General features: G+C 38.4%; 1 protein-coding gene across 8 annotated transcripts; it reads right to left on the bottom strand.

Annotated features, from left to right (window-relative positions):
• Nucleotides 1-15,778: 15,778 nt before the first annotated feature.
• On the bottom strand, nucleotides 15,779-24,267 carry flad1 (flavin adenine dinucleotide synthetase 1). Of its 8 annotated transcripts, none has more exons than XM_008431720.2 (12): nucleotides 24,154-24,266; nucleotides 23,698-23,735; nucleotides 23,180-23,275; nucleotides 22,199-22,367; nucleotides 21,413-21,790; nucleotides 20,125-20,238; nucleotides 19,765-20,032; nucleotides 18,939-19,086; nucleotides 18,567-18,665; nucleotides 18,034-18,223; nucleotides 16,199-16,272; nucleotides 15,779-16,105 (listed from the first exon to the last, which is right to left on the bottom strand). In XM_008431720.2, the coding sequence occupies exons 3-12, from the start codon at nucleotides 23,200-23,202 to the stop codon at nucleotides 15,970-15,972; spliced, it is 1,599 nt and encodes a 532-aa protein (XP_008429942.1). In that variant the 5' UTR covers nucleotides 23,203-23,275; nucleotides 23,698-23,735; nucleotides 24,154-24,266; the 3' UTR covers nucleotides 15,779-15,969. The 8 variants fall into 8 exon arrangements, with proteins under 8 accessions (XP_008429942.1, XP_008429945.1, XP_008429941.1 ...); XM_008431723.2 differs by lacking the exon at nucleotides 24,154-24,266 and adding an exon at nucleotides 23,828-24,052 and having other exon boundaries at nucleotides 16,211-16,272; XM_008431719.2 differs by lacking the exon at nucleotides 24,154-24,266 and adding an exon at nucleotides 23,828-24,047.
• Nucleotides 24,268-25,696: the final 1,429 nt, after the last annotated feature.

Below are 25,696 nucleotides of genomic sequence, written 5' to 3'. Positions count from 1 at the left end.
TATATATACACACTTCTTCTGTTGTTTACTTCCATTTGAGTGGAAGCCTCCAGTTTAAAAAGTGGCCAAATAAACATGCTAGAGTAAGGACTGGCTCAGGTTGGAGGTTTTCTGCTTCTTCTTTAATTTTATGGACATGGACTCAAACTCGCACATTAATGCCTCCTTATAGTCGCAGCAAAACAAATCTGCTCTACTTCCATCTCAAAGGAAAGGCATTTTGAATCTGGAAGGGGGCAACTCTTGTGGAAAAGTGAGACTGGGCTCCTGCGCCCCCTGCTGGGATCAAACTGGTTTTTACTGGTTGAACTGGGCTGGACATATCAACTTAAGAAGAAGAGACTGGATGCTGGACTTTGGTTTTTACGGGACGTGGGAGTTGTTCCTCTTTGGGCAACCAGCTCTGCGTCAGGGTTTCAACCTGCTTTCTGTTTCAGAGCCACCTGAGAGAGAAAAAAAAACGGATTTATGGGTGAACGGATCGGAGTCAGAAAGATGAACGGTGTGCACATCTGAGCTTTATGATTTTATTTTTATCGTCACACGATTTTTGGTTTCATGTGGGTAGTTGGTAAAATAACATTAGACCTATTTAAAAAATGTTGGGCATATGTAAATCAGTTGTTTACTACAGTAACAATGAATCTGTATAAGTTAATCATAAAAATAACAACTTGATTTTTATGTGAGCAGAAATTAACATTTTCATACATACAAATTATGGATATATTATTTTATATGCTGCGCTAAACTGAATTTGCCAAGTTATTAAGTTGATTATTAAATTTATATTCGCATGTGAAAATTTTGACAAGAATGAATAAATGAACTCAGGCTCCCGATATATTTTTACATTGAAATTGAGAACAGAGCTCTTTATTTTTCTTAGGAGCTAATTATATAAGTTGATGTTACATAGTCGTCAAGCTACGTTATTGGATTGGCTTACCGTCGGAAAATGTAAACATTCTTCATACATTTTGTTCTTGCTTTAAAAACATAATTGTCAGCACTTACTGTTCTCTTTTTTTTATGATGAAATAATCTCATCATTTACATTTTTTTAGGTGTTTTATTCTTTCAAACAGTTGGGTGTCAAAATGTTATTAGATTTTCCTTTTTTTGTCAGGCTTACTTCCCAAAAAAAATGGTTCTCTTAAGATTTGGTTTCTCTTCTGTACAGTGTGAGTTTTACAGTCATGTAATTGTAGGATTTATGGATTTTTTTTTTTTTATTGCGTTTCTGCTTTCACATTTTAGTGAAGGATGTAGCGTCTTCTGTGAAGAGCCAACTGCAATCTGAGCCTTTTTCTGTGGCAGGACAAAAAATAAATACGGTTGCATTCAAAAAGCTTGGTCAGTTATTAATTTTTTTTTATTACTTTGGGTCTAAAATGCATCGATTTATTGCACGCAGCTGCAGGTCTCGGTGACAGTTTGCACACAAACGCACATGAGCTTATATGTGGTACACACACATTAAATGTTATACACAGCCGCATGAAGATAAGGGGACTACAGGGACTTAAAATGACCTTGTGGTGTGGGAGGCCATTGTAATGTGAGCAACCCAGTGGAATATTGAGCTGCATTTTTATCTATGGGTGGCTAAAGACTGATAAGACCCGGATACCCAGTGGACTCCTGCTTTTAATAGACTAAAGAACATCGCTCCCAATAAGACGACCTTAAAGTTGTTTTTCTGACAACGCTGGACTGAAGTTCAATAATAACCCTCCAAAAGAAGATCTTTGTGTCTTAAATATAGAAGCGTACATCCAAATAAGCTGTAACTGTATTTCCATTTATATAGGCTGTAATGTAGAACGTCTTGTGAAGCCACAGAGGCAATTTCCTGGATAATGGGGCTAATGCTCCTATTTCATGGTTTATGATCTCTTCTGATGACATGTTTGTCACTGTTGATGCGTGCCGTCGCAGAGCCGCTTTGGTTCTGACCTTCGCATATCAATGTCTAAAGCCCATGTTTTCATTCTTCTTCTATTGTGAACATGCAGGGATGGATGGGTCCTTTTTAAAATTGCCGTATAACGACGCAGGGACTTTTAAGGCGGCAGGCAGCAGTACTCCGCTTTCCTTTGTGTCCCCGTTCAACTTTGAGTGTGCTTCTTTTTGAGCTGAAAGCACGAAGAAGTTTTTACGCGAGTCGTTTGATGCAGGACTTTGTTTTTATCCTCCGCCGCAGACGGGATCAGTTGTGTCACAGGTTTTGGATTTGTCACATTTTTCTCTGGGTATGTAAAGTTTGCTATGTGTAACGTACCAGAGTTGGAAGTCAAACCCCAAGCACACGCTTCATAATTACACACACGGGCTGCCATATTAGATAAACTTAGAGTATCATAAAAATCCTGGGTCAAAGTTTCCTCTGAAGTTTTACTGGGATTACAGGAATCATAAAGGTTTTTCTGCAATGACAAATTTAGGTTTTTGCTGTGCATCGGAGTAAAATAAAAACTTCTTCCACATTCCATCTATAGTTCTCCACAAACTACCTTGTAATTACTCTGTCTGGCTTTCTTTTTTTTTTTTCTTAGCGTTTTTGGTGTTGATTACATTCAAAAAAACATCAATAGAAATTGGCTGGTTTTCTTTGCAGTTATTTCGTTTCAGTGTTTATTTTCCAACTATATGCAAAACTTCTCAGTTAAAAAACAATCTTTATTCAATCAGGTATATTTACTTGATTTATTCCTACATTTATAATTCTAAGTGGCATGAAGAGCTTTGGGTTTTTATTTTAAAAAAACAGCTTCAGCCTCCTGGGAAATACTAACAGCTTATTAGAGTGGGACTGTTTTATCGTCTTGGATCAGCTCCAATCTCAAAAAAGTTATAGTGGTTCCTTCAAATACTATTTTAAAAGCCTTCAAATTCAGTTTGATGACTTGCACAGAGGCTTATGACGGTTTACTTCATCTGCCTTATATTTGCATCAGTTTTTTTTTTTTGTTTTTTTTTTTGGAACACATACAGCACAAGTAAACATATTACACATATTCAGACAGAGTAAACCCCTGATGGAAAGGTGGGTTCTCATATTTTTAATTTTTCCACTTTGCAAAAAAAGACAGCTTCTCTGGTAGTTTGAGGTTTTGCAAACCGTGTTTTGGAAGAAACATCAATCGTAATGGATCACTGATCAACAAAGTCTCAAATAGATCAACCCACTATCCAGAAGCGGTTATGCAGATGCATGCAGCAAATGTGAGAGCAGTGGAAAAGTCCAGTTTAGATGACCCACCCAAATATTTAACCTCAAAATCTTTTGAGGTTAAATATTTTCTCATCTGCTTACGCAATGGCACCAAACAATTTCCAGCCTTTTGAAACTAATGAAGTTCAGCAACTTGTCTTTGCTGAACTATACTGATAATATACTGACATGTACCAGTATATTTGCCACAAAAACGGTGTACTACATCCTGGATTAAGCAAAAGATGAAAGTGTTTTTAAGCAAATAAATTATGTAATTGTACAGTCATGGAGGAAGTGTGGTTGTTGAACCTTAGGCTTGTGTCAGACTGATGTTCTAATTTTAGAGAACTTCCTAAAGTTACTATCCCCCCCCCTTTTTTTTAACAACTACTGTAGTCTTTTCAAAGGTTTCAGCGTGATGTGGTCAGAAAAATTACTTATGGGTGGAACCAGTTAGAGAAGATGTTAAAACTTAAGCTCCGCCAGTCTCTCCAGTTCACCAGTCCGTGAGCGTCTTCAGTCGTCATCCCTGCTTTCATCTGCAGGTTTCCAAACGAAATCACATTTTGCATCAGGAAGTGGAGACGGATCGCAATTTGAAATGTCCCGTTCTTGGTGTCACTGCTCTGTAGTTCTTCTCGGGATGTAGAGCTCATTTCTTAAGGTTGAAAATGTGGAAACTGTCCGGAGGAAGAGATTTATTACTGCGAGAGTCTGCACGGAGCATTGAGATGTATAGGCTCAGCTGTGAATTCTTTATTATTATCCTGCAAAGTTTTAACGCTAGCTTCAGAGATTACAAATCTCCGAAATCACAGAAATGTCACATCTGTGTATGGTCTCAGTACTTTGTAATATCATGCAGAAGAGAGTAAAAGCGTGACGATGCAAATTCTGAGGCAAAACAAAAAAAAGTTCAGCTTTGATTTTTTTCAATTTTTCTCTATTTTTATTCTAACTACTAGCTTCTCATTTTGAAAGTCTCATTATGACCATCAGAGCTGACTAATAATTGCTACTTCTTATACATTGATGTTTCCTCAACATCAACTGAATTTGAATTTTCGTCACAAGCGGTCGTTTACCTTTGTGGTGAGCTACAGTCAGACTGGGCTCATCTTTGAGCACATTTAGCTAAAGAAGGTGCTCATCTTTTAGATTTCTAGCCTTCTGCCCTATAACAACCTTTCTCCTGACATTCACCATTTCTATGAGCAAATTTACAAATACATTTTTGCATAATGAACTCAATTTTGAGCTGGAGACTTTTCTATCACTACCTTCTTCTTAGGTGGACATTTGTATCATCCGCTGATAATAGATTTTGGCTAATTTTGACCAACTTATTTGAGTTTATTTCTGCTGCAATATTTGCTTTTGGTTTATACATGGCTTGTGTCACTCACCATATTTATCATATTCCATCTCTTTTGGATTTTTTTCTATTAGATTACCCCTTTTATAATAAACTTTTGCTCTTTCTAAGTCAGAGTTGGCACCCTATTTTGTGCTCCAGTGAGTCTGTTCATGGTAAAAATCTTTTGGCATCTTCAAACCTGCCAGACTTCAAACTCTCATGCAGCCTATAGGTATCCCTAAGTAACTCATTAAAGCTTGTGAGGCAGGTCGGGAAAAGATGGTTGAAAAAATGACAAGGGATGTGAAAATTAAACTAATTCATGTCTACAAAGTGAAGGAAGGGCTACTAAAAATAGATATCACGGTGCTTCTGACTAACCTGTCCCACTGCCTGACATGAGAAAAGGTTTAAAGGAGGAATGTGGAGGTCAGAGTGGAACTCTAAACTTTGTGGTAAAATCTATGCAGAAGAAACCATGAGAATATTAAGAAGATAAGAATATATTGTTGCATCGGGGGGGAAAAAATACTTTTTAAAACTGTGCAAACCAGTGCTTAGCTCCTACAAAAACACTCCAAACCTGAAGTAAAATGCATAGACAGGGGTGTAAAAAAACCATCTATGAATAACAGGTTTTTGGGAGCTGTTTTCTCATACCCGAGTACATAAAGCTGAAATGGCAGCAGTTAAAAAAAAAAAATCACAATTTTCAAGCATATGCTCTCTGGTTCGACATTTTACTCAACACTATGTGTGATGGAAACATAACACCCTAAGCACAGCATTGTAAATGTGAAATATGGTGGTGGTAGCATCATGTTTTAGAGATATTTTTCTCTCAGCAGAGACAGAGAATGGATGATGCTAAACACAAGACAATTCTGAAAGAGAGACTGAGAAAGACAAGAGGCTGAAGCTGAACAGCCAAAGGTGCAATGGAATAATTTAGACCAAAAATAGATGAGTTAGAATGACCTAGTCAAAGCCCAAGTCTATATTCAGTCTATGAAGAGGTAAAAAAGAACAAAAGAAATGTACACAAAAAGATTTGGACTTGTAGTTCCTGTAAAATGTTGTATAGGACACTTTCCCCATTTTTATTTGTAAAAACTTAAAATTTTTTGAAACCATGTATAATGTACCTCAACTTCAGAATTGTGTGCTACTTTGTGCTAGCATTTCAAATAAAATCCTGATAAAGTACAATAGAGATTGTGGCTGTAATGGGACAAAATGTGAATAAAGTTCAAGGAGCATTGCAACTTGTACAACTTCAACTTGTTAACATCAGTTTACAGATGCTTTAAAAAACACCGAGCAAAGCTGCAGGGATGTGATTATTAAATCATTATGCTGAAGGCACCAGCTAATTAAAAAAATTCTATTGAAACCAATTATTTCGCTTTTGTAATCAAAGATTCAAAATGTCAGCAGGAAGGCATTAAATTTTGATTATTTGTGCAGTCTATTCACAGAGGAATCTGACACTTATATCCATTAAACGGATTACATCAGGCCCAGTGAGACAGAAAATTCTCGTTGAAGTATAATAAAGGGACCTTGACCTTAATCACACTGGGTTTGACCCCTGTCCTCATTTGTAAGATCAGACTGACACTCATCTTGAGAAAAGCACACAATTACCAGGGAGCTCTGATTGTTATTGTAACAATTATCTCACTGTTTCTCTCTGTGTTTAGGTTACTTTCAACTTGCCTATAAGCTGTGGAGGTTTTTGTTATGGATCAAATGGGAAGTTCCCCTGGACAGCATTAGAGAGGAGGGGTGCAAAAGCAACAGATAAAAAAAAAAGTACCTTATCTGTTTTCTGTTATTTTTATGATGACCAAGGGAGAATTAGAGCCCTGCACGGCAATTTTATTTTGCCCCAGAATCTCGTTTTTGAATGGCTTGGTGGCAGGAGCAGGAGGGGCGTGCCGACGGTGCCATAAATGCACAAACTGCTGCTGCCTAGACTTCACAGAATGTCAAGTCGCATTATCTTTAGTATTTCTGTTCTGCTGTGCAAATACATGGAAAAATAGGTGTTTACAAATTTATGTTTTGTTTAAAAATCTGATTTTCAAAACTTAAATTTTTAAGAAACTTGTAGAAAGCTGCAGTTGATTTTTATTGTTTTTTTTTTTTTTTACTGTAGTAAACAAATGATCACAAATAATAAACTATTTGGAAGTTTTTATTGCACAAAGGTTTTAAACCACTTCCAGTTTCTTAATATAGCTTTTCTAGCAATATTTTAACTGATGTAAACCAGAAGTGTTTTGCTTAAAATACATTTATAAGAAATTAATTTGATATTTTTAGTCGATTTTATTAATTTAACTAAAGATTTGTGAACAATGATGTCTTTGAAACACGCTACTGTTAACAAAATAACTACAAAATATAATTTAAACGTACTACTGATCAGAATTTCGTGGCCAGCCAGAACTACGTGAAAACACTGCAGGGATCACTTGCTACAGTTAAGGTCAGTGTTCAAGATTCAACAATGAAACTGAGCTACATGTTTCAGGTACATTGAATTTAATAATCTGCGTCTGTGGAAGAAGGTCAAGCTCAAACCACTGCTACGGTCCATCTCAAATTATCCAAAAAGAGAAAAACCCATCTTGATGATTTCTGAAGACTTTGGGGAGGAAATGTTGTACTGACTGATAGGACAAAGGGGGAACAAGTTAGAAGGTACGTGCGCCATTACTAACAACATTTCTGAAAAATGAACATCACAGCGACAGTCAAACATAGTGGTGGTAGGTAGTGTGTGTTACTGTTTTACCGTTGCAGGATTTGGATAGCTTGCTGTAGTTAATGGAACTACGGCAAGCAGAAGGTCCTGCAGGAGAATCTCTATCAGGTTATGACCTTAAATGCCAGCACACAGACATATAGCAGGAAAATGATCCAAAGCACAACATCTGGTTCCCACCCGACGGGTTAAAAAAAGGACAAAAATCAAAAAACTAAATTAAGGTTATGAAAGGGTCAAGTCAAACTCTGCACTTAAATCAGGTTGTGATGCTACAGCATGACTTTATAGGAGCTATTTATGCTCTAAAGTTCTCATACGTCTCAGAATTAAAACAATCCTTCAAAGAAAAGTGGTGCAAAATGTTTCTACGGCAATAGAAAAGGCTCATAGGCAGTTATTGCAAACACTTGACTGCTGTTGTTAGCAACTACATCTGCAAAGGGGCAAAAACTTTTTCACAGCACCAGAAAAATGTTCCTAGAGAATAATCAGCTTAGAAAATGAAAGTAGAGATGACTGAAATGTTTCAGTTACGTTCAGTTAATGCGATTTTCTTCTACAATTATTTCTTAACGTGGGCTCTAATTTTACACACGAAATGTACTGAAATTATAAGTTGTATAATTGCTTCTGTTTGAGTTTTTCGGATTGATATCTTGACGTTGTTTCAAAGATAATCAAGTATTTTCTTGTTCACATCCATTATTTTCTCAATATGTGCAGCGAGCCGCCTGGTCACAGTCATTTTTCTACTAATAGAAGAACAAGATAGGCCTATCATCTCCAGGTAAACAGATAGAAATTTTATTTTCTTTCCAGACATGGAATAATTTTAATGGTGTTCTAAATTGGTGTATAAATGAATGGAAGGTTTTACAGAGTGTTAAAAATCCAGTTTTAATCTAAATATATATATATATATATCAGGATTCAGCAGACAGTGGTAAGACTTTGTGGTGTAAGGCATCTTTCATCCTTCTGACACTCCACCCCATGTTTAAGTTATGCTTGTTGAGTGCAAATGTGCTCCAGCTGACTTGAGCAGAGCAGATATTTTTCTCATCAGGTTTGCAGCACGCTGGCTGAAGCTTCACAGACCCTGGCCCTTTGCACCGGAGCTCGTCTGCAGAATGAAAGGCATTCCAGAATGCATCTCGTGTGAGCATGTGCGTGGATATGAGCAGGGGGTCCTGCGTTTGTGTACTGGCCCGAGAGCTGTGACAAACCCAGGATTATGAGCCGAGGCTTTTATTTGAACGCACCAAAACCTGGCACAAATGAGCCAAGTCAGTCACACTTCACATTGCAGAAAGCAAAGCTGCCTCTGTTCCTTACATCCCCTCCTCCCAGTCCGTCCCCTTTTTCTTCTTTTCTCCCTCACTTTTATCCACGTTTAATGTGCAAAACTTTGATAGTGAACATCCTATTTCCCGTGTTCTGGTCTGTTGGCTTTACATGCAGATGGGTTGCTAATTTGCATAGACTCAAAGGTCTCCCTTTTCTCCTGATGCTTTCTGACAACGCGGCGTCTATTCATCCTCGCTGTTAAGCATCACTCCTGGGACATCGCCTGAATTGCTGTCTCATGGTGCTTCAAGTCTCGTTTTACACCGCAGAAGCTCCCGAGGAATTGGATTAAGGACACATTCCTTCAGAGAAAAGCTTCACAGTCAGCGGCATCTGATGGATAGTTCGCGCCGATATCAAAGCCCGTCACATGTTTTTGGCACAAAGTCACGCCAAGTGCAATTTTAAGTCATGCTGTGTCCATATCACAGGAGCCGTTAGCTCGGTGGAGTCTTTTATAAAAGTCAGTCCCACCTGGGAGGGATATAGAGAGAAAGTTTGAGGTTTACAGAGAGTGCAGCAAGATTAGCTCTTTGTCCTCACAGCACCTTAAGTGGCCGCTTCCAACACACGTCCACCTGCCGACCTAAAGCCCATCTTTGGAGAACCAATTAGATCAAAAAATTATATTTTTATTCCAATGTGTTCCAGCTTTTCCTAGAAGACGAACAGAATTTTAGGAAATATTTATTTGCTCTTATTATTTTATACATATATATAAAAAGAGGATATTGAACTGTTTTGAGTCTTTATAAGTACAAAAAACAAAGAACCGTGTTTTTTTGTTTTGTTTTTCTTGTTCCCTTTACTGTGGATAGAGGTACAATATCTATACCTTCTCTTTTTTTTCAAAAGACCTCCATGGAGACCATTTGGAGGAGATGCAGAGATCCAAAGCGTAGGTGGGAGAACTAATAGTTGCATATATCTATATGACCTTTGTGAGAGAGGAACTAAAGTAATATCATTAAAAGTCTTGTAAAGCAGGTATTTTCAGCCCTGATCCTTAAGGCCCACTGTCCTGCTTGTTTTTGGTGTTTTCCTTCTGTGACCCACCTGACATTTTTTTATATATATATTTTAAGCATCCTGTCCGACAGTGTGGTACTCAGAACTGCTGTCTGAGTGTCAAGGTGAGCCCCAGCAGATTTACTTTCACAAGTGGCTGGCTGATATATTGAAACTTTATTATGAATTGCTTTAGGTTTGTTTCAAATGTACTGGACGCAGAGAGAAATGAGAAAGGAGAAAAGAAAAGCAGAAACGTGGAGGAAATTGTTTAAGGGGATGAAGGAGATGGAAAGAAGCATAAAGAAAACAAGTCAACACCCAAGACAACTGCCTCAAGATCTGCAGAAATATTAAATTAAAAAAAAAACAGTAGACAGGAAACAACCACCTGACCTAAATGAATGGGTGATTGTTCAGTTTCTGTACCACTTGATAAGGAGGTAATGCAGTCATTTGAATCAGGTGTGCTGGAGTAAAGATACATCTAAGTATGAAGGAACAGAGTTGAGAATCACTATGGTAGAGGATGCAGAGATGTGGGAAAATGTGCTCTGGTAAAATCTGAACTTTTTAGCCTACTTCCAAAACAATATGTGTGGCTGACATAACATGGCGACGGCAGAATGATGCTGTGGGAGTTCTTTTATGCAGCAGGACAGGGACGCTGCTCAGAGCTGGCGGGGAAACGAATATTAACCGCTGTTCTCTATCAAATCTGACTGTGTTTCAGGGATTTTGCAGCCAATGGACAAATCCTACAGAAAACCTGTCACATGTGAACAGATTACTACAAAGCATTAGCTGTTGTCTCAAGCTTACTTGTTGATGTCACTTAACTGAGTGGTGGGATTGTTTCTTATTTGAAAAAAAAAAGCAGTTTGCTATTAAATGTTTTCAGTGATTTTCCACAGACAAATGTTCATCAAAAAATGCACCTATATGTGATGGAAGCTTTGCCTGATTCTTGCCTTTTAAAGGCAAAGATGTCACTATCCAGCGCAACAACTGAAGTTTCTGTTGGGTCCATGTTGAGCTGTAGATAATAGTTGTTCCATCATTGCTTAATGCTTGTTAAAATGTTAAACAGAAACATTTGTGGACTTTGATGGGCTGAATATCTCAAGCAAGAAGGCATTGTGAATATGACTGTACTGCTGCTTTATCTGACACAGATACATCACTGACTAAACATAAGATATAATCTGGAGCTTATTGTCACAAAAAAATAGTTTTTTGCAATGACTTAATTTTTTGGTGAAATCTCATGTTATCAAAACTTATTTTGTATCCAATGCTAACTGAGCATGGAGGTCCTGCATTAATACCCTTGCCTTACTGATTTATATCAAATTCCACGAGTTCAACATGAGATTTTGCTTAAAAACTCAAATTCTCCCGTCATTAGTTTGCTGTACTTAAGGTTAGACCTGAAATGCTCTAAATAAGTTGTGCTCATCTTCTACACATCATGAAATCAATTTAATGTTCTTTTGAATCATTTTTTAAAAATTATTCACAATGCACATGATTGCATTCAAATTTATGCTTTTTATGGACTTTTCGATTTGACAACGTAGCGCTGGTTGTCTCTGATATTTACCCTTCAAAACGTATCTGCATTACGCTGCTGCACATTGTCATTACATGCAAATTGGTCGAACCAGTTCTCATTATCGCTTAAGCACACTCCCTCCCTATCCGCTTGTTTATGTCCTACTCCAGTGATTTGTTCTCAGGTGAATTTTGATTTTCTCTAATGAAGGAGGATGTCTGATGACAAACTGGTGACGGACGGGAAATGACCGCAGTCGACTGCTGGGAGGAAGAGAAGAGAGGCTGCAGAGTGGAAGGTCGTGCAAGCCCGACAGAGAAAGCATATTTCTGATCAGTCAATTCTGACAAAAACTAAACAAACATGTTGTTCTCCTTGTCCGTTATTCTGGTACTCAGTCATGCAAACGTCATCTGATTTTAAGTAACTGAATAAGCACAGTTTTCTGATAGCAATGACCAGATGAATTTTCAGTTTCCACAATTATCAAGCATCACTTCGCTGTCTGAGCTTTCACATGCAAAGCAATCCACTCAGGCATCAGAACCCACCAGGCATGCTCTCATATTCCAGAAATGTCTTTCTGTGGAAATTTTATGCCATCTGCTAAACCAGCCAATTACGTGCCAGGTGGCAGTAATGAAGCAGAAATCACCTCTTTATTTAAATGGAGCCACAGCACAAAGTCCACAGTTTTAAAGTCTCATACAGCAGCAACAAGCTCACAAAAGAGGACAGAAAGGTGTAATAATGGAAAAGGGAAAGTATTAAAGAGGAAGAAGTGAGCAGCCTCTGACGGAAACATGGTCCTAAAACTAGAGAGGCTACTTAAAGAATACAGGCTAATGGAAACATGTTCAAATGAATCTTTTCAATGAAGGAAGTCTTCCATATATGCTTTCATACTGTAAAATAGCCAACATCATCTTTTATGTAGAAATCAGGATCTAAAACCTACAGAATTTTGGAGTGAAAGGAAAGAAAGTCAACATCATGGAGACTAAAGGTATTTTCACACCGGATAGTCAGGTACACTCTATTCAATTGGGGACCAAAATTGCAACATTTGTTACATTTTTAGGACTGTAGTTCGCATTCACAATGACTCAAGCTAACTGGAAAAACCTGTTCCCCGCCCTCGCCTGTGGTGGCGCTGCACCAAAAACTACTGAAGGAAKCAACACAAAAACCTCTGAAGAAGACATAGAGCACAAGTACTTGTTCTGTAAATGTAAACACAAATGGAGCAAACATTATTATGTATTCATCCACTCACCACTTCTTTCAGAGTTTTGCTTCTGCTCCTTGGAGCCGAAGTGGATGGCGGCGGAGGCTTTGGTAGGACTCCACAACGTGATGCAGGCACTCTTGGGTCGTGTGCCAAGCATGGCATAGCATCATAGAAAAGAAACTTGTTCTTCACGTCTCCTGAATTTCCACTTGTCCTTAGCATGTCACGTATTTTGATGGCGAAGTCTTTTTACCTTGGTGCGGCACTGTGCAACTCTACGAGGGAATCCCAATGCCTCCATTTTCACACTAATTAGCTTGAAAATCTCGTTTTTGTGAGTGGATTACACAATATATTTTCTTCTAACCATATTTGTATGAGGGCCTTTACCTCCTCTTCACTCCACGACCTTACACGAGACGTTTTTTCCGCTAATGGTGGAAACGCGCGTTTATTATGGTTGTATTGACCCAGAATGCCCTGCGCTGTAGTCCACTTCCTGGTTTTGGAACGGTCTCTAGTGCATTCAGGCATGTTTTCAACCGTGCAAGAGTTAAATTCAACCGGTTTGAGACCTAGGTTTTTAGGCGGATCAGAGTTCACCTTTTTAGTCCGTTGTGGAATTCAAATTTGCATTCTCACCTCTCAAATGAATCGGACATTCTAGACCAGAGGTCTCATTCTCGCGGCCCGCAGGACGATGTCTCGTGGCCCTCACCATGATATGACAGTATAGCATTAGTGCGGCCCACAGGGTGAATGGACCAATGAAGGAAGTCCCGCCCGCCGTTCCTCCTCATGGCTGACATTCGGTGCTAGGCTGCTAGCTGGCTAAAGACTAATGTGAAACGTAGAACAAGAGCAACGCCAAGTGAGTGCGTTCACACTGCAGCCTAAAGTGACCCCATTCCGATTTTTTTTTTACGTAATGTGACCTGTATAAGATCTTTTCATGACAGTCTGAACAGCACAGGTCGGATTCTTTTCGAATGCGACCCATATCCGATACGTGTCCGATTCAAATGCGACCTGACGTCCAGGCCGCATTCATCCGAACTGAATGTCACTGATACTCAACAAATTCAAATTCAAAAACAACTATAACGGACTATAGTGAGGATTAAGTTGTTAATATGCTGCTCCGGTTGGACAACAATTTCAAATATGTAAGCTAAGCTCCACCATTAGCCTCCATGTTTACTTCCGCAAACACTGAGCACTTCTTCTTCTTTTTATGACGCTTAGGAGAACGCTGACGATATTGCGCCCTCTACTGCGCTTGCGGGACACTTTCAGGTCGTTTGCCCGTTCAGACTGCAGAACACATACGTGTGGCAGAATGAACGGTCTGGGGGAAAAAAATCCGATTTGACAAAAAAATCTGAATTGGATCAGGCTGCAGTGTGAACGCACCCTAAATTTTGTCACACCCTCATCATGTCGTTGTCAAAGCCAAAGCCTGCAGTTTATGTATTGGATAAATAATTAAATGTTGATGACATTTGAGGATATTTTTAAATGTTTTTTGTGGAATCCTTTATGCAGCCCAGCCTCACCCAGACTCTGCCTCCAGTGGCCCCCGGGTAAATTGAGTTTAAGACTGAATAGTTCTAGACAAATGAATTAAGAGTCTGATTCAAGACTCCAATTCTGGGCTGGTGTGAATGAACTCTAAGGGACACAGACGACAGGTCAGAGTTAAAGCTGTGGAGAGATTTCAAGCAGGGTTAGGTGCTACAACCAGATACCAAACTCTGAACATATTCAGTCCAGTGAAAATGGAAGGGGTTAAGTACAAATTCCAAAAGTCATTCATAATGCCAGAGGAGGTACACAGATCCACAGTTTAGGTAAGAAAATAGGTTGACGGAACGCTATCCCAGGTTTTGTCTTAATCTAGAGGTAATCTGTTTTTCTATATTTGCATAGCATTTCCACAATATCAATAGTATCTATTTATATAGATTCTAAATGTTTATTTAAAAAAAAAAAAAACATTTGTTTAAACAGAAAATGTTAAAACATTTTTTATATTGTACACTCCATCAAATAAAATTTAACACACTTTATGAACAAGTTTAGTGGTTTCTTACTCGGAATGTTTTAAAAAGCTAAACTGGGCACACGCAAAAAAAAAAAAAAGCTCTTTCAGTTGTAAAGGTTGCTGAAATGTGATTTAGACCAAGGCATTTATGTGTTCAATTGAAATGACCTAGTCAAAGTCCAGCCCAAAATCCAATCAAGAAATATTGATAACTGACGCTCACAGAGGTTTTCCATCCTACCTGAATGAACTTAAGCTATTTTTAGAAGCGTGGGTTAAAAACAGTAACTAGATATGCCAGCTGGTAGAGGCACAACCAATTTAATTCCAGTAAATGCTCTCCCATTGTTCATTTCTACACTGTAACTAAGTTTGGTTGTAAGAAAAACACTGGAAGTCTAATACTACATCATTTTTCAGCCACACGAATCATTTCAGGCAATGTCCCGGTGTGTTTGTCGCACCACCACAAGCCACCCCATGACATTTGTGCTGTGATTATGAAGCCCCTGTTTATTGCCTCTTATATTACTGTTATTATTAATAAATCAAGCAGGCCCGTGAAGCCAGGACATAAAGTCAGAAGGTGTTATAGGGGGAAAGAGAGAGAAGGACCGACCTAAAAGTGGTAATTGCCGGTGTAACAGTGTGTGCAGCCCCGCGGTGGCCTCGTAAGCGACCCGCTTTATTAGATCGGCCGGTATCGATCGTCGCTGCGCCGCGTTGACTAATCTCAAGGCGGAGCAGAGAGAGAGAGAGAGAGAGAGAGAGTGAGTGGATCGATGAGCCTGGATTCAATCATGTCTGGAAACAGAGAAGGTAATTTATTGTAATCACGGCTGGCTAAATTGGAAAACGTGAGAACAACGCGCCCGTGAGGCCCGCCTGGAGAACTACAACATGTGAGGAGGGAGGCAGGGAGGCAGGGAGGGGGGGCATCCCGGAGGGGCGCTCGGTTAAACACGCAGCAGCTGGCCCGTCTCTGGATATAAAACACAGATTATTACGAGCCTGCTGGGTGACCTTCAGCTCTGTGTCCATGCTGCTGCACACACGGCGTCTTAAAACCTGATTTTCCTCACCTTTTCACATTTATTCACAAATGCACTCCGATAACAGCTGTCTGTCTGAGCAGATTATTTGATTTAGAAACAAGACAAATGGATCAATGAATAAAACACCCTGCTGGGGTGCTCTGAATATCCTGCAGATCTGTGTGAAATATGACAAAGGCCAAAAAGACACATGAACTGATGTTTTATTCAGCAGCTTCGAAAACACATTACTGTACTACACACTTTCTGTTCAGTCACATAAACATTGTGTGGAGTTTTTCCAATAATCACAAAATGCTGTTTATGAGAATATTGTGAATGTTAATCATTTATCTGAATAATTACAGTAATAAAACGACTAAGAACAGGGACGATTTCAGGCACGGGAGTTTCGCTCCTCTTCTTCATTCTCCAGGAGGTAGGCTGGTTTGTAGCGCGTCACTCCCCTCTCGTCCACCACCTGGAGGGCCTTGTTTCGGTAGGAGTTGTCCATACTGCCGAGTGACGTATACCTGCAGGTGGACACAAAAAAAAAAAAAGAAAAAAAGAACTTCAAAATGTTGCTCAAACCTCAAAGACCTAGGAGAAATAAGAGATATCTCTACCCTTTATCATACAGGATACAGTAGGGCACGTGTAACGTCCTCAAGAACGACCAGATGTCATGATATGTCCAGTCCTGTAGCGTGAAGGAGACATTTGATTAAACATCCAAATTCATTATGCATCTGCTTTGGTCTATGGGGAAATAGCTTCTAAATCAGTTTTAATTATTTGGGATAGGAAACACATTTTGGCAATGGAAACACTTTTGATTCTCTTATTTTCTTGTTCCACACTTAACCAGACCTGGACAATCTGGTTTTAGACTTTTCTAGAATGCCTAGAAAATATACGGAGAAAACTTCAAACTCATATTCTAAGATCAATCCAAGATACAAACATGGATATATGTTTATTGTGTTAATTTTTCATACACAGAACAAAATCAAGACTTGTCTTCAGGACAAAATGCTTAAAAAGATTAGAGTTAACATTCCATGTAGGAACATTGTCTTTGAGCTGTCAACTTTCTCAGGAACGAGGCTGCATCCTACAATTTGTTCTCTAAATCCTTACAAATGTGATTACTTATTAATCAAACTGATGAGGGTGCTGTATTATATAAAATGTTAATATTTATACCGTGTTTGACTAATTTAATCTAAATATAACTATTACAAATGCATTTGTTCATGCACTATACTCTTTTTATATCAGCATGCAAAAAAAAAGGAAATCACCAATGAAAATCGGTCTGTATAGCAAAATGTTGCAGATTTACTTAGTGTACTCATGCTGATTAACTACAGATATTTTATTCTGTGTTAGTGCAACACTGGAAACAAAATATTTTTTTCCATGCCAAAATCCACTGCTGCATATTATCTGTAAATTCCAGAATCATAATGTATTTAGATTATTTAACTGGACTGGTAGTTCTTAAACTGGATGCTGTTTAGGTGCCAAAAGATGCATTAACTATTTTGGGGAGAGGTTTTACAAAGAATGAAGGTATCATAGATCACAAGCTGTTCTTTAAAGAATCTGCATTTACTATAGGATAATTCTACGTTTGACAATAAATTTCACATATTTCAAAAATAAAGTTGATCTAAGATATTCTAGAAGACTTTAAAAACTCTGGCCCAACAGAGTCGATGGGCCAAAAAAAAGAGGTGAGGCTGCCTTTTTTTTACAGCTCAGTTAGGATTCATTTGTTTGTGTATTTCATTCAATGGCTCAAAGCTATAAAATTTTGTTGATAAAGTACATATTTTAAAGACAATAATTTTTCCAGAAAAGTTGATTTTTCTAGAACATAGAGTAAGAAATTAGATTTTGATACTTAATTCTAAGCACTTATTCAGACTTGGAAAGTGAAATCTAATGTCATGCTTTCCAAACGTAGGACCTGTGATAATGAGCACTGGGAACTGCAAACCTTAACAAGATACATTTCTGCATTAATATTGTGGGACTGAACATTAAAACACTACGGGGACATATTTGTGTAAAGAAACATAATAGTTTCTATCAACCTATTTAATTTGCCTTTAAATATTTAGGTTATTCCTGTAAACACAGAAGGAAAGCTACAACTATTCTGCGTGAGCTGGAACAAAACTGAAAACTTGGATGCTAAATAATGGTTCACCACTAAGTGCCTTTTTAATGACTAAAGTAATAAAACTAACCTCATTGAGGGGAGAGAATTCTTTCTTTCGCTCATGGAAAATAAAAAGTGTGCTTTTAAAAACACAAGGACACTTTTGTGCAACAGGATGTGTTAAGATTGTGCAAAAAAAATTTAAAAATAAGTAAATAAAAATACAAATGTGCAACGAATAGAAATGAAACAGCTGGACTTGCCAACAACATGACGTGGACATGGGCTTACCAGTAGCGGGTTGACTCTCATGTATTCCGGCCAGCCAGGATCAGTGGGGCACATCGGTGTGAGGGTGTGGGAATAGGGGTCACTTCTCCTGGTTCCCATCAGGACGGCTTTCAGCTCCGGCCTTCTGTCATGCAGCTCGTTAAGAGCCTGCCGGATGCTTCCCTCCACCGAGATCAACTCGAGGTCATATCTGTAAAAGACTGATGTGAATATTTGGACCAGAGGCATTGCTTGTAAAAAATACACAGTGCCTTCACATTCTGTCACATTACTACCAAAATCTTTCATGTGTTTTATTAAGGATTTCTAGTAGAGCATCACGAAGTGGAAGGACTCCAATGTGTGTATCAGAGTAAAAGGGGATGAATGTGCAAAACAAATCCAAACAACATAAAATAAAGGTGGCCATTTTAACGTCACAACGCGTGAAAAAGTCCAGCGGACATGAGTTCTGCAGCAAAGCACTTTAAAATCTGCAAAAGGGGTAAAAATTGAAATTGCCCCAGAGAGAATAGACTAATCTGCCGACTCACTTTTTTGTTGTGTCTTGGAGGAATCGCTCCATCTCCGGGAATGGGGAAACGTTACGGATATACAGAGCTTTAACCTTGTCTTTCCCGTCCGGATACCGCCTGAGGGTGGAAGGAAGAGAGAAATCGGACATTAAAGATAAACATCAGGACGGCAACAGAAGATTAGATAAGACAATCTGTCAAACGCAGTCAAGAATGTAAAGAAAAATAACCCTGTAAAAAGATGTTCTGTCTCAAAGCTTATCTGAGGTCTGTTTAGATGTGTGGTGCCATTATGTTGTTCATTTTAATTCTCCCCTCTGTCTCTCTTCTCTCAGGTGAAGCGTATTTTAAACAAGCTTCCTCCTTTTTTCTCCTTTCCTTTCCAGTTACCGTTTCAGTGTAGAGTAGTATAGATGGAGCAGAGCTGTGCAGTCTTTGCCTCCATTGTAGCCAACGCAGACCTGCTCAGTTGAATACTGATCCAGTGCCGTCTCTATCGTTTTCAGCGCACACTTCACTTTCTCGCCCAACGCTGTGCCTGAGGAAAGAACTCCACGGTGAGATTATGGTTCATAATCAAAAGTAAATACGCATAAATCATTCGTAATTCCTATTTATTTTGCCATTTGGTCTCATAAAATGTAATTTTTGTGATAATCCAGTATTACATTCTTATTATTTTGTTTCTTCATCTATTGGTCTCTAAACATCTAGCCTGTTGCTATGCAGATGTGCACAAATATGTTGCCTCTGGTAAAATTGCAGAAAAACTGCAAAATAAATTCAGATTTTCTTGCAGCATCATAATCTGGTAGAAAATAAATCTGAAAAATCCAACCTTTAATTTGAGAACATTTATTCAGTAGGGGGGGGGGGGATAAAAAGCAATCACAGATAATTTCAAATCATTGTGGCACACCTATTGGTACAACTAAAAATTCATTTAAAAAGAAAGTAATGGAAGTATTTTTATTCATAGCTTACTTTATAATATTTACCATAATTTCTGTTAACTTTTAAATACTCCAGGTAGGAAACTAAAGATGAGCACGTGGAAAGTAAATGTACTCAACATTAAATCCCCCCCCCCACAATCTTTCAATGAGATTTTGTTAGTACTATAAACTATGAATGTATTTTAAGGTGTTTTTCACCTGTGCACACCTGCACAGTTAAAAACTGATATGAAGCATGACTTTAGCTTTGCAGGCCTCACCACTGTTGGCCAGTCTGTAGACCTCTGCAGGGGCAATAGTCACTGGGTCTTTGATTAAGGACACAACACTTCCTTTGGGCAGCTGATCAACCAGCTGAGCTCGGGCTTTGTCCACCTCCTCCTGGCTGTCCGAGTCCAGAACCAGTCTGACTTTGCAATAATTACTCAACCAGTCGGGGTAAGAACCAAGAGCCACCCTTCGGCCCCAACTGGCCTGCAGTTTGGTGAGCACGGGCGCAATCTCTGTTTCGTCTGCATCTACAAACACCTGAAATGGGCACGTTTAGTCAGTTCAGTCACAGTAAAACACGAGGGTTCTTTTTTTTGTGTGTGTAATTAACAGCTGTGAGGTGATGTTACCTCTCGAGAGTGAAACGTGGTCCCTGAACTAGCAAAGAGGTGCTCCAGCCCTGTGAAGGCCAACTCCATTAAAGACGGGGTCCCTGGAAAGGCGTACACATTTCGCACGCTGACCTGCAAGAGGACGAGCAAAATGTTACAAGGAAAGACACATGCAACAATGGCTGCAACTAATTTAGTCAAACTGTACTTTTAAAGTTAAATATGCATCTTTATAACTATGATTATTCTCAGTCCAATTTTAGAAGCAATTTCCAGAGAGATATAATGCAAAATAACTTTTGCCTCTCCTGCAACAACCTGTTGTCTTACTTTCTTCTGCTAAAGTTATTTTCTTAAAAGATATTTTAGTGCTGACAGAGCTGGCAGGCTGTCTCCCAGGAAACAGGATTATGCACAAGTCTCTGACTGCACACAAGTTAGATACAGAGTTTATAATTTCAAATTCAAGACCTTTTACAGACTTAAGTTTTCTAAAAATTCACTCACTTTTTTTTAAGAACATTTTTAAACCAACCTATATCTTAGTGTCACCTATTTATGAAACATTTAAAGTTTGTACCTAAAATATATATTTTAGAAAATGGATTATGGAAACACAAATATTTTACTAAGGCTTTATTTCTATATGTAACCTAATTGCTTTTTAAATCAATGGCTTCAGTTCCATTTATGATTAAAAAAAACAATGTCGTTTTGGAGTCCAGTCTATCTGAGTCGTGTTTCATGGAACTAATGATGCCAATTTTGGTGGAGCTTTACGTTTGATGGCACAAATCTCTTCACCCACATACTCCAGGAGGATGTAGCGTAAAACAGAGGATGAATGTGAGGAAAGATACCCAAATACCCACTGTGAAGTACAGTGGAGGATGTGGAGTGCTGTGTGCTACTCTTTCAACAATCCAAGGAACATTGTTAGAGTGCAGACCACCAAGAACTCATCAATAGGTCTTTCAGCAGGAAAATGATTCCAAAATATACCACCAAATCAGCATAGAAATTGTTCACAAGACACATCATCATCTTTAGTTTGTGGTGATCTCAATCCCAGACCTACAAGACCAAAACTCTGTGAGAGAAGTTTAAGAAAAGAGAGCAGGAGCGAGTCCCCGGGACTATACTATAAACACTGAGCAAAGAGGGAAAGACAATGATCACTCTCTCTACTTGCTCCAATTTTGTAAAATCCTACAGGAGAAGACTAAGTGATATCCTACTCATTTACAGGTGTGTTTTCTTCATTTTATTGTCATGATGTTATTTTTTTTATCCTGAGCTCACTTACCACAGGGTAGCGCTGCCGTTTCCCAGTCTGAGGGTCGATCCCATAGTTAAGTTTAGCTGACCGAGGCACCATGGCTAGCTTCATGGCCGGGCTGTCTGTGTCCGTCACCCCAAAGTATTCCTCAACCAGCTGGGTGAGATCAGGATGGGGATACACCTCCTCCTGGAACGCTGCGGCAATGCTTTCAAAGGTGATATCGTCATGAGTGGGGCCCACACCTCCTGATGTTATAAGGTGGGTGTACTGAGAGGAGAGGACGACCACCTCCTTAGCTATGACCTCATGTATATCCGGTATGACCGTTATACGCTGCACTGATACGCCGAGCCTTCTGAGAGCTCGAGTTAGGAAGGTGCTGTTGGTGTCCGCTGTGTGACCCTGAAAGAGATGCAGAAGTTAGTTTCCGACCCAACTCCGACAACAAATTCAAGGACTTTCAAAAAAAAAAAAAAAAAAAATGGAAGTTCCATCTGATGAAATTCAAGGACCCACTGTAGGTCTGTCTGGATGGTCAAGCCCTGACACTGACTGAATCAAAGATTTCATGTTTAAATCATTATTGTTTCAAGTCGTGGCGGGCTTGTCGTTTTAAGACAAAGCATCACTGGCTCATCAAACAAGTTTTACAAGGTTTTCCAGAGTTATGACAAGCCAACAGTGCAGAGGGTGACAGAGTTTATGTTTAGAATATCAAGTACATCAAAGCCTATAGATTTATTCAGGGAAAACATCCAAAACATGTCAAAAATGTTACTCACAACTGTGCAAACCCCAAAAAAAAACTACCTTGAGTATCTCATCTCCTATGATGAGAATGGCGGCTGTAGGAGCATCAGCGCTGACTGCAGAGGTCGAACTGGCGCCCTGGCTGTTAGTGGACATGGTTGCTTTGCTGAGCTGTGCTGCCAGTCTCCTCACACGCACCACTGCTCTGTTCAGACCGGGTAGTGAAAAGCTGAGAAGAACAGAGCAGAAATACAGAAGAAGGTCTGGGAATATCGGCGTTAAATAAAGCTAAAAAGCTTGTCAGGTCAACTAAAATTAATGAGGAAAAGATACGATGTACAGTGCCATCCAAAGATATTCATACCCCTTGAACAACTCAAAGTTTTGTCACAAAATTTACATTTATTTTACTGGGATTTTATGAGATGGAACAGTAATAGTACTTGAGGGAAAATCATACATGAATTTGGTATTTTTGATACTATTAAACTCTCTGATGCATCTAAATAAAATCTAGTGCAGAAAACTACTTTTAGAAGTCACCTTCTTAGTAAACAGTCCACCTGTGTATTAATCTCCAGCGGTTCTGTGAAGGACTCAGAAATTTGTTTCAGAACATTACTGAACAAATGGCATCATGAAGACCAAGCAGCAAAAAGGAAAGGTCAGTGGCAAAACAGTTGAGAAGTAGAAATACATTGTAAAACAATATCCCAAGCTTTGAAAATACAACAAAGTGCTGCTAAATTTATCATGAAGAGGCCTGTGGTAACTCTGGAGGAGCTGCAGAGGTCTACAGCTCAGCTGTGAGAATCCGTCCACTGGTATGCATTCCACAAATTTGCCCTTCACGGAAGCGCAGCAAGAAAGCCGTAAGAAATTCCTGAAGGGAGTTAAAATGTGAAAAGGTTCAAGGGATTATGAATACTTTTGCAAGGCACTGTATGTCATCTTAATGTACACTTTACCCCTTTGTCCATAAATATTAAGACTTTATAATAATCACATGATGACCCCATGTGGACAGAAAATGATGCTTACATCAACATGGATCCAATCCACATGGAGCATCTAAAATTATTCAAGTGAAGGTCAGGCCCTCTTGTTCTTCATAAATTGTCACCTAGCAAGGAGTATCTTGGGGGAAAGATATGAAAAGAGAATAGCAGAGAGAGAAAAAAAAACAAGGGAAAAAAAGGATGAAATATTGTGATTAAGGGAGGCATTTCAGCTGCACATAAGAAATGCTGCAAAGCACCACAGATCTACAGCCAGAGACTAGATTTTCACTTAATCAAATATTCATCTTCTCCTGTCTTTTTCAAAGCAAATTTCCTGAATCTTGTAAAACATGAGTTACTTTTCCCATGTAAAACAGTTGTTTTACAGTATGGATGTTTCACTGGATATTAGCCTGCAACTTTATCGCATATACTTCGGTTATTTTCGCATTGACTTAACCAACAATAATTTCGTAATTTAGACCAACAATTAGTTTTGTCACAAACTACCAGTCTTAAAATCAACCATTTCGTAATTTAATAAGAAATCTGAGTTACCTGAGATAAGCCTCGCCGTTATATGATTAATTCACCTCCTGTAAGTAGCACAAACAGCAAGCAATAAGTACGCTATCTTGCTGTTTTAACACATGTATTTAACTGCCTTTCAACTATGTACTCTACTTACATCTATTAGTTAATTCCAGAAGCACGCTCGCTGCAGTTTAGTTAGGATTTAACAGTTCAACTCTGAAATTAACATTAAAAATCTAGGGAACTTACTCCTGAACATGACATGTCCTTCTCACGTACGTACCCTTACAGTTGTGACGACATGTCGTTCAAGTGAAAGAGACCAATCACAATCAGGAAAGCCTCACTTGACAAGCTATCATTATTATGGAGGTGGGCTTTAGCTGTTAGCAATTTCATGTACGCGGAAACCATTGTTTTGCTTCAACTAATACATCCTATATATAAAATGTTATTAAACTCAATAAACATCTAAATTACCTTTATCCAGGCACGTCGAGCGCCTACTTTTTCCGTCATAACGGACACGAGAGATTGCTATAAAATGCTACAGATGCTAAATGCTGCAACCGCTTCTTCTCCCTGAGTTCTAAATGAGTTCTTCACCATGTGCGCCCCCAGTGGCGAAAAAGTCAGGATTGAACCACCTTATCAAACCTTTCTCGCACTAACGCCTTAATATTTGGATCTGCAGTCGTATAACGTAATTTTATAAATAATACAATAAAATCATAAAACCATAAGTACATGACGGTTGCACATAAATTTTATTATATAAAAAAATATTTCAAAAAGAGCAAGAAATTCCAAAAATAACTTCAAAAAACCATAAGTACAGTATTTGTTACATAAATCATGTTCAAGGGAAATGTACTAGTCTCGATATCTGGTATTTTTTGTCTGTAGCTAAACAGGCATAATTATCACATGAATAAAACATTTTTTATCTAAAACAATTGATATAAAAACACATTGAAAATCAAGTGAAACACATACGCAAAATAATTTCTGGTATTTATTTAAAATAAATAAAATGCTTGAGGAATATATGTTGAGGCACTGTTTCAATCTGGATGTGCAATTTAATAATGAAAGTAAAGTTAGTTTGGAATTCCAAACTTGACATATTTGGGATATCAGATGTATTACTTCCAAAAGCTAGAAAGCTAGAAGATGCATAATCAATATACTAAATTAGTCATGTTTATATTGGCCTCCAGCTTCTTATCTTACTGTAATGTTACTATGGAGAGCTGTACTTCATTTTTGTGTGGGAATGTCCAGTAATTTTTATTTTTATTTTATTTATTTATTTTATTTTTTGCACATTTTTACTCTTCAACTTGAAAGTGCATTATGGACCAAGCAACCTTCTTACGTACTCATGACTTATCCTTTCTGAATGTGAGTAGTCTCATACAAATGTATCTCAATACATCAGTGTCACCAAAAGAATTCTATTAAATTCAAAAAATGAAAATTATATTAGACTTTGCACACAGTAAACTTAATCTGCTTACAGCAGATAAAAACCAAAAATTCAGTTTCAGTTCTCTGCAGTTGTTTTTGGCTCCATAGCTGTTGCTAAGGTCAACATAGAAAGATGGACTAATTAATGAATGGTTTGATGAAATTTGATTTGCCTTTACACCTTCATTTTAACAATTTTACCCATTAATATTTTAATGTTTGGTTTGGCATATGGGCTCCACAATAGCATAGTTGGTAATATTATTATCCCTAATTAGTTAATGTCTTGATCTTGGCTCTTTCTGCATGGGTTTACGCTCATTCTTCCTCCTACAGTCCAAAAATGTATACATATACATCTCTACAATGCACTGTGATGGACTAGTGACCTGTCCAGGGTGTACCCTGCATCTTGCCAAATGACTGCCAGAGATGTGGACCAACCCACTTGTAAGGAAAAGTAGGTATGGACAATGATGGATGGGTGACTAAATATAAACTCTTTCAAAAAAATCGGAAGCAGACATTTCTCTACCTTTTTGGACTGTATAGG

This window comes from Poecilia reticulata, linkage group LG16, assembly GCF_000633615.1.
Source record: "Poecilia reticulata strain Guanapo linkage group LG16, Guppy_female_1.0+MT, whole genome shotgun sequence".
Lineage (NCBI taxonomy): Eukaryota > Metazoa > Chordata > Actinopteri > Cyprinodontiformes > Poeciliidae > Poecilia > Poecilia reticulata.
This window is presented reverse-complemented; position numbering and strand designations above follow the sequence as displayed.

Bases quoted from the DNA above. Each gene is read 5' to 3' on its own strand.
- flad1 (XM_008431720.2), bottom strand. From the start codon at position 23,202: ATGTGGATTGGATCCATGTTGAT. The intron at 20,033-20,124 runs GTAACATCACCT...TGCCCATTTCAG, and splicing joins CCACGTTTCACTCTCGAGAG to GTGTTTGTAGATGCAGACGA. The intron at 16,273-18,033 runs GTAAGCCCATGT...TTCACGCTACAG, and splicing joins TGAGAGTCAACCCGCTACTG to GACTGGACATATCATGACAT.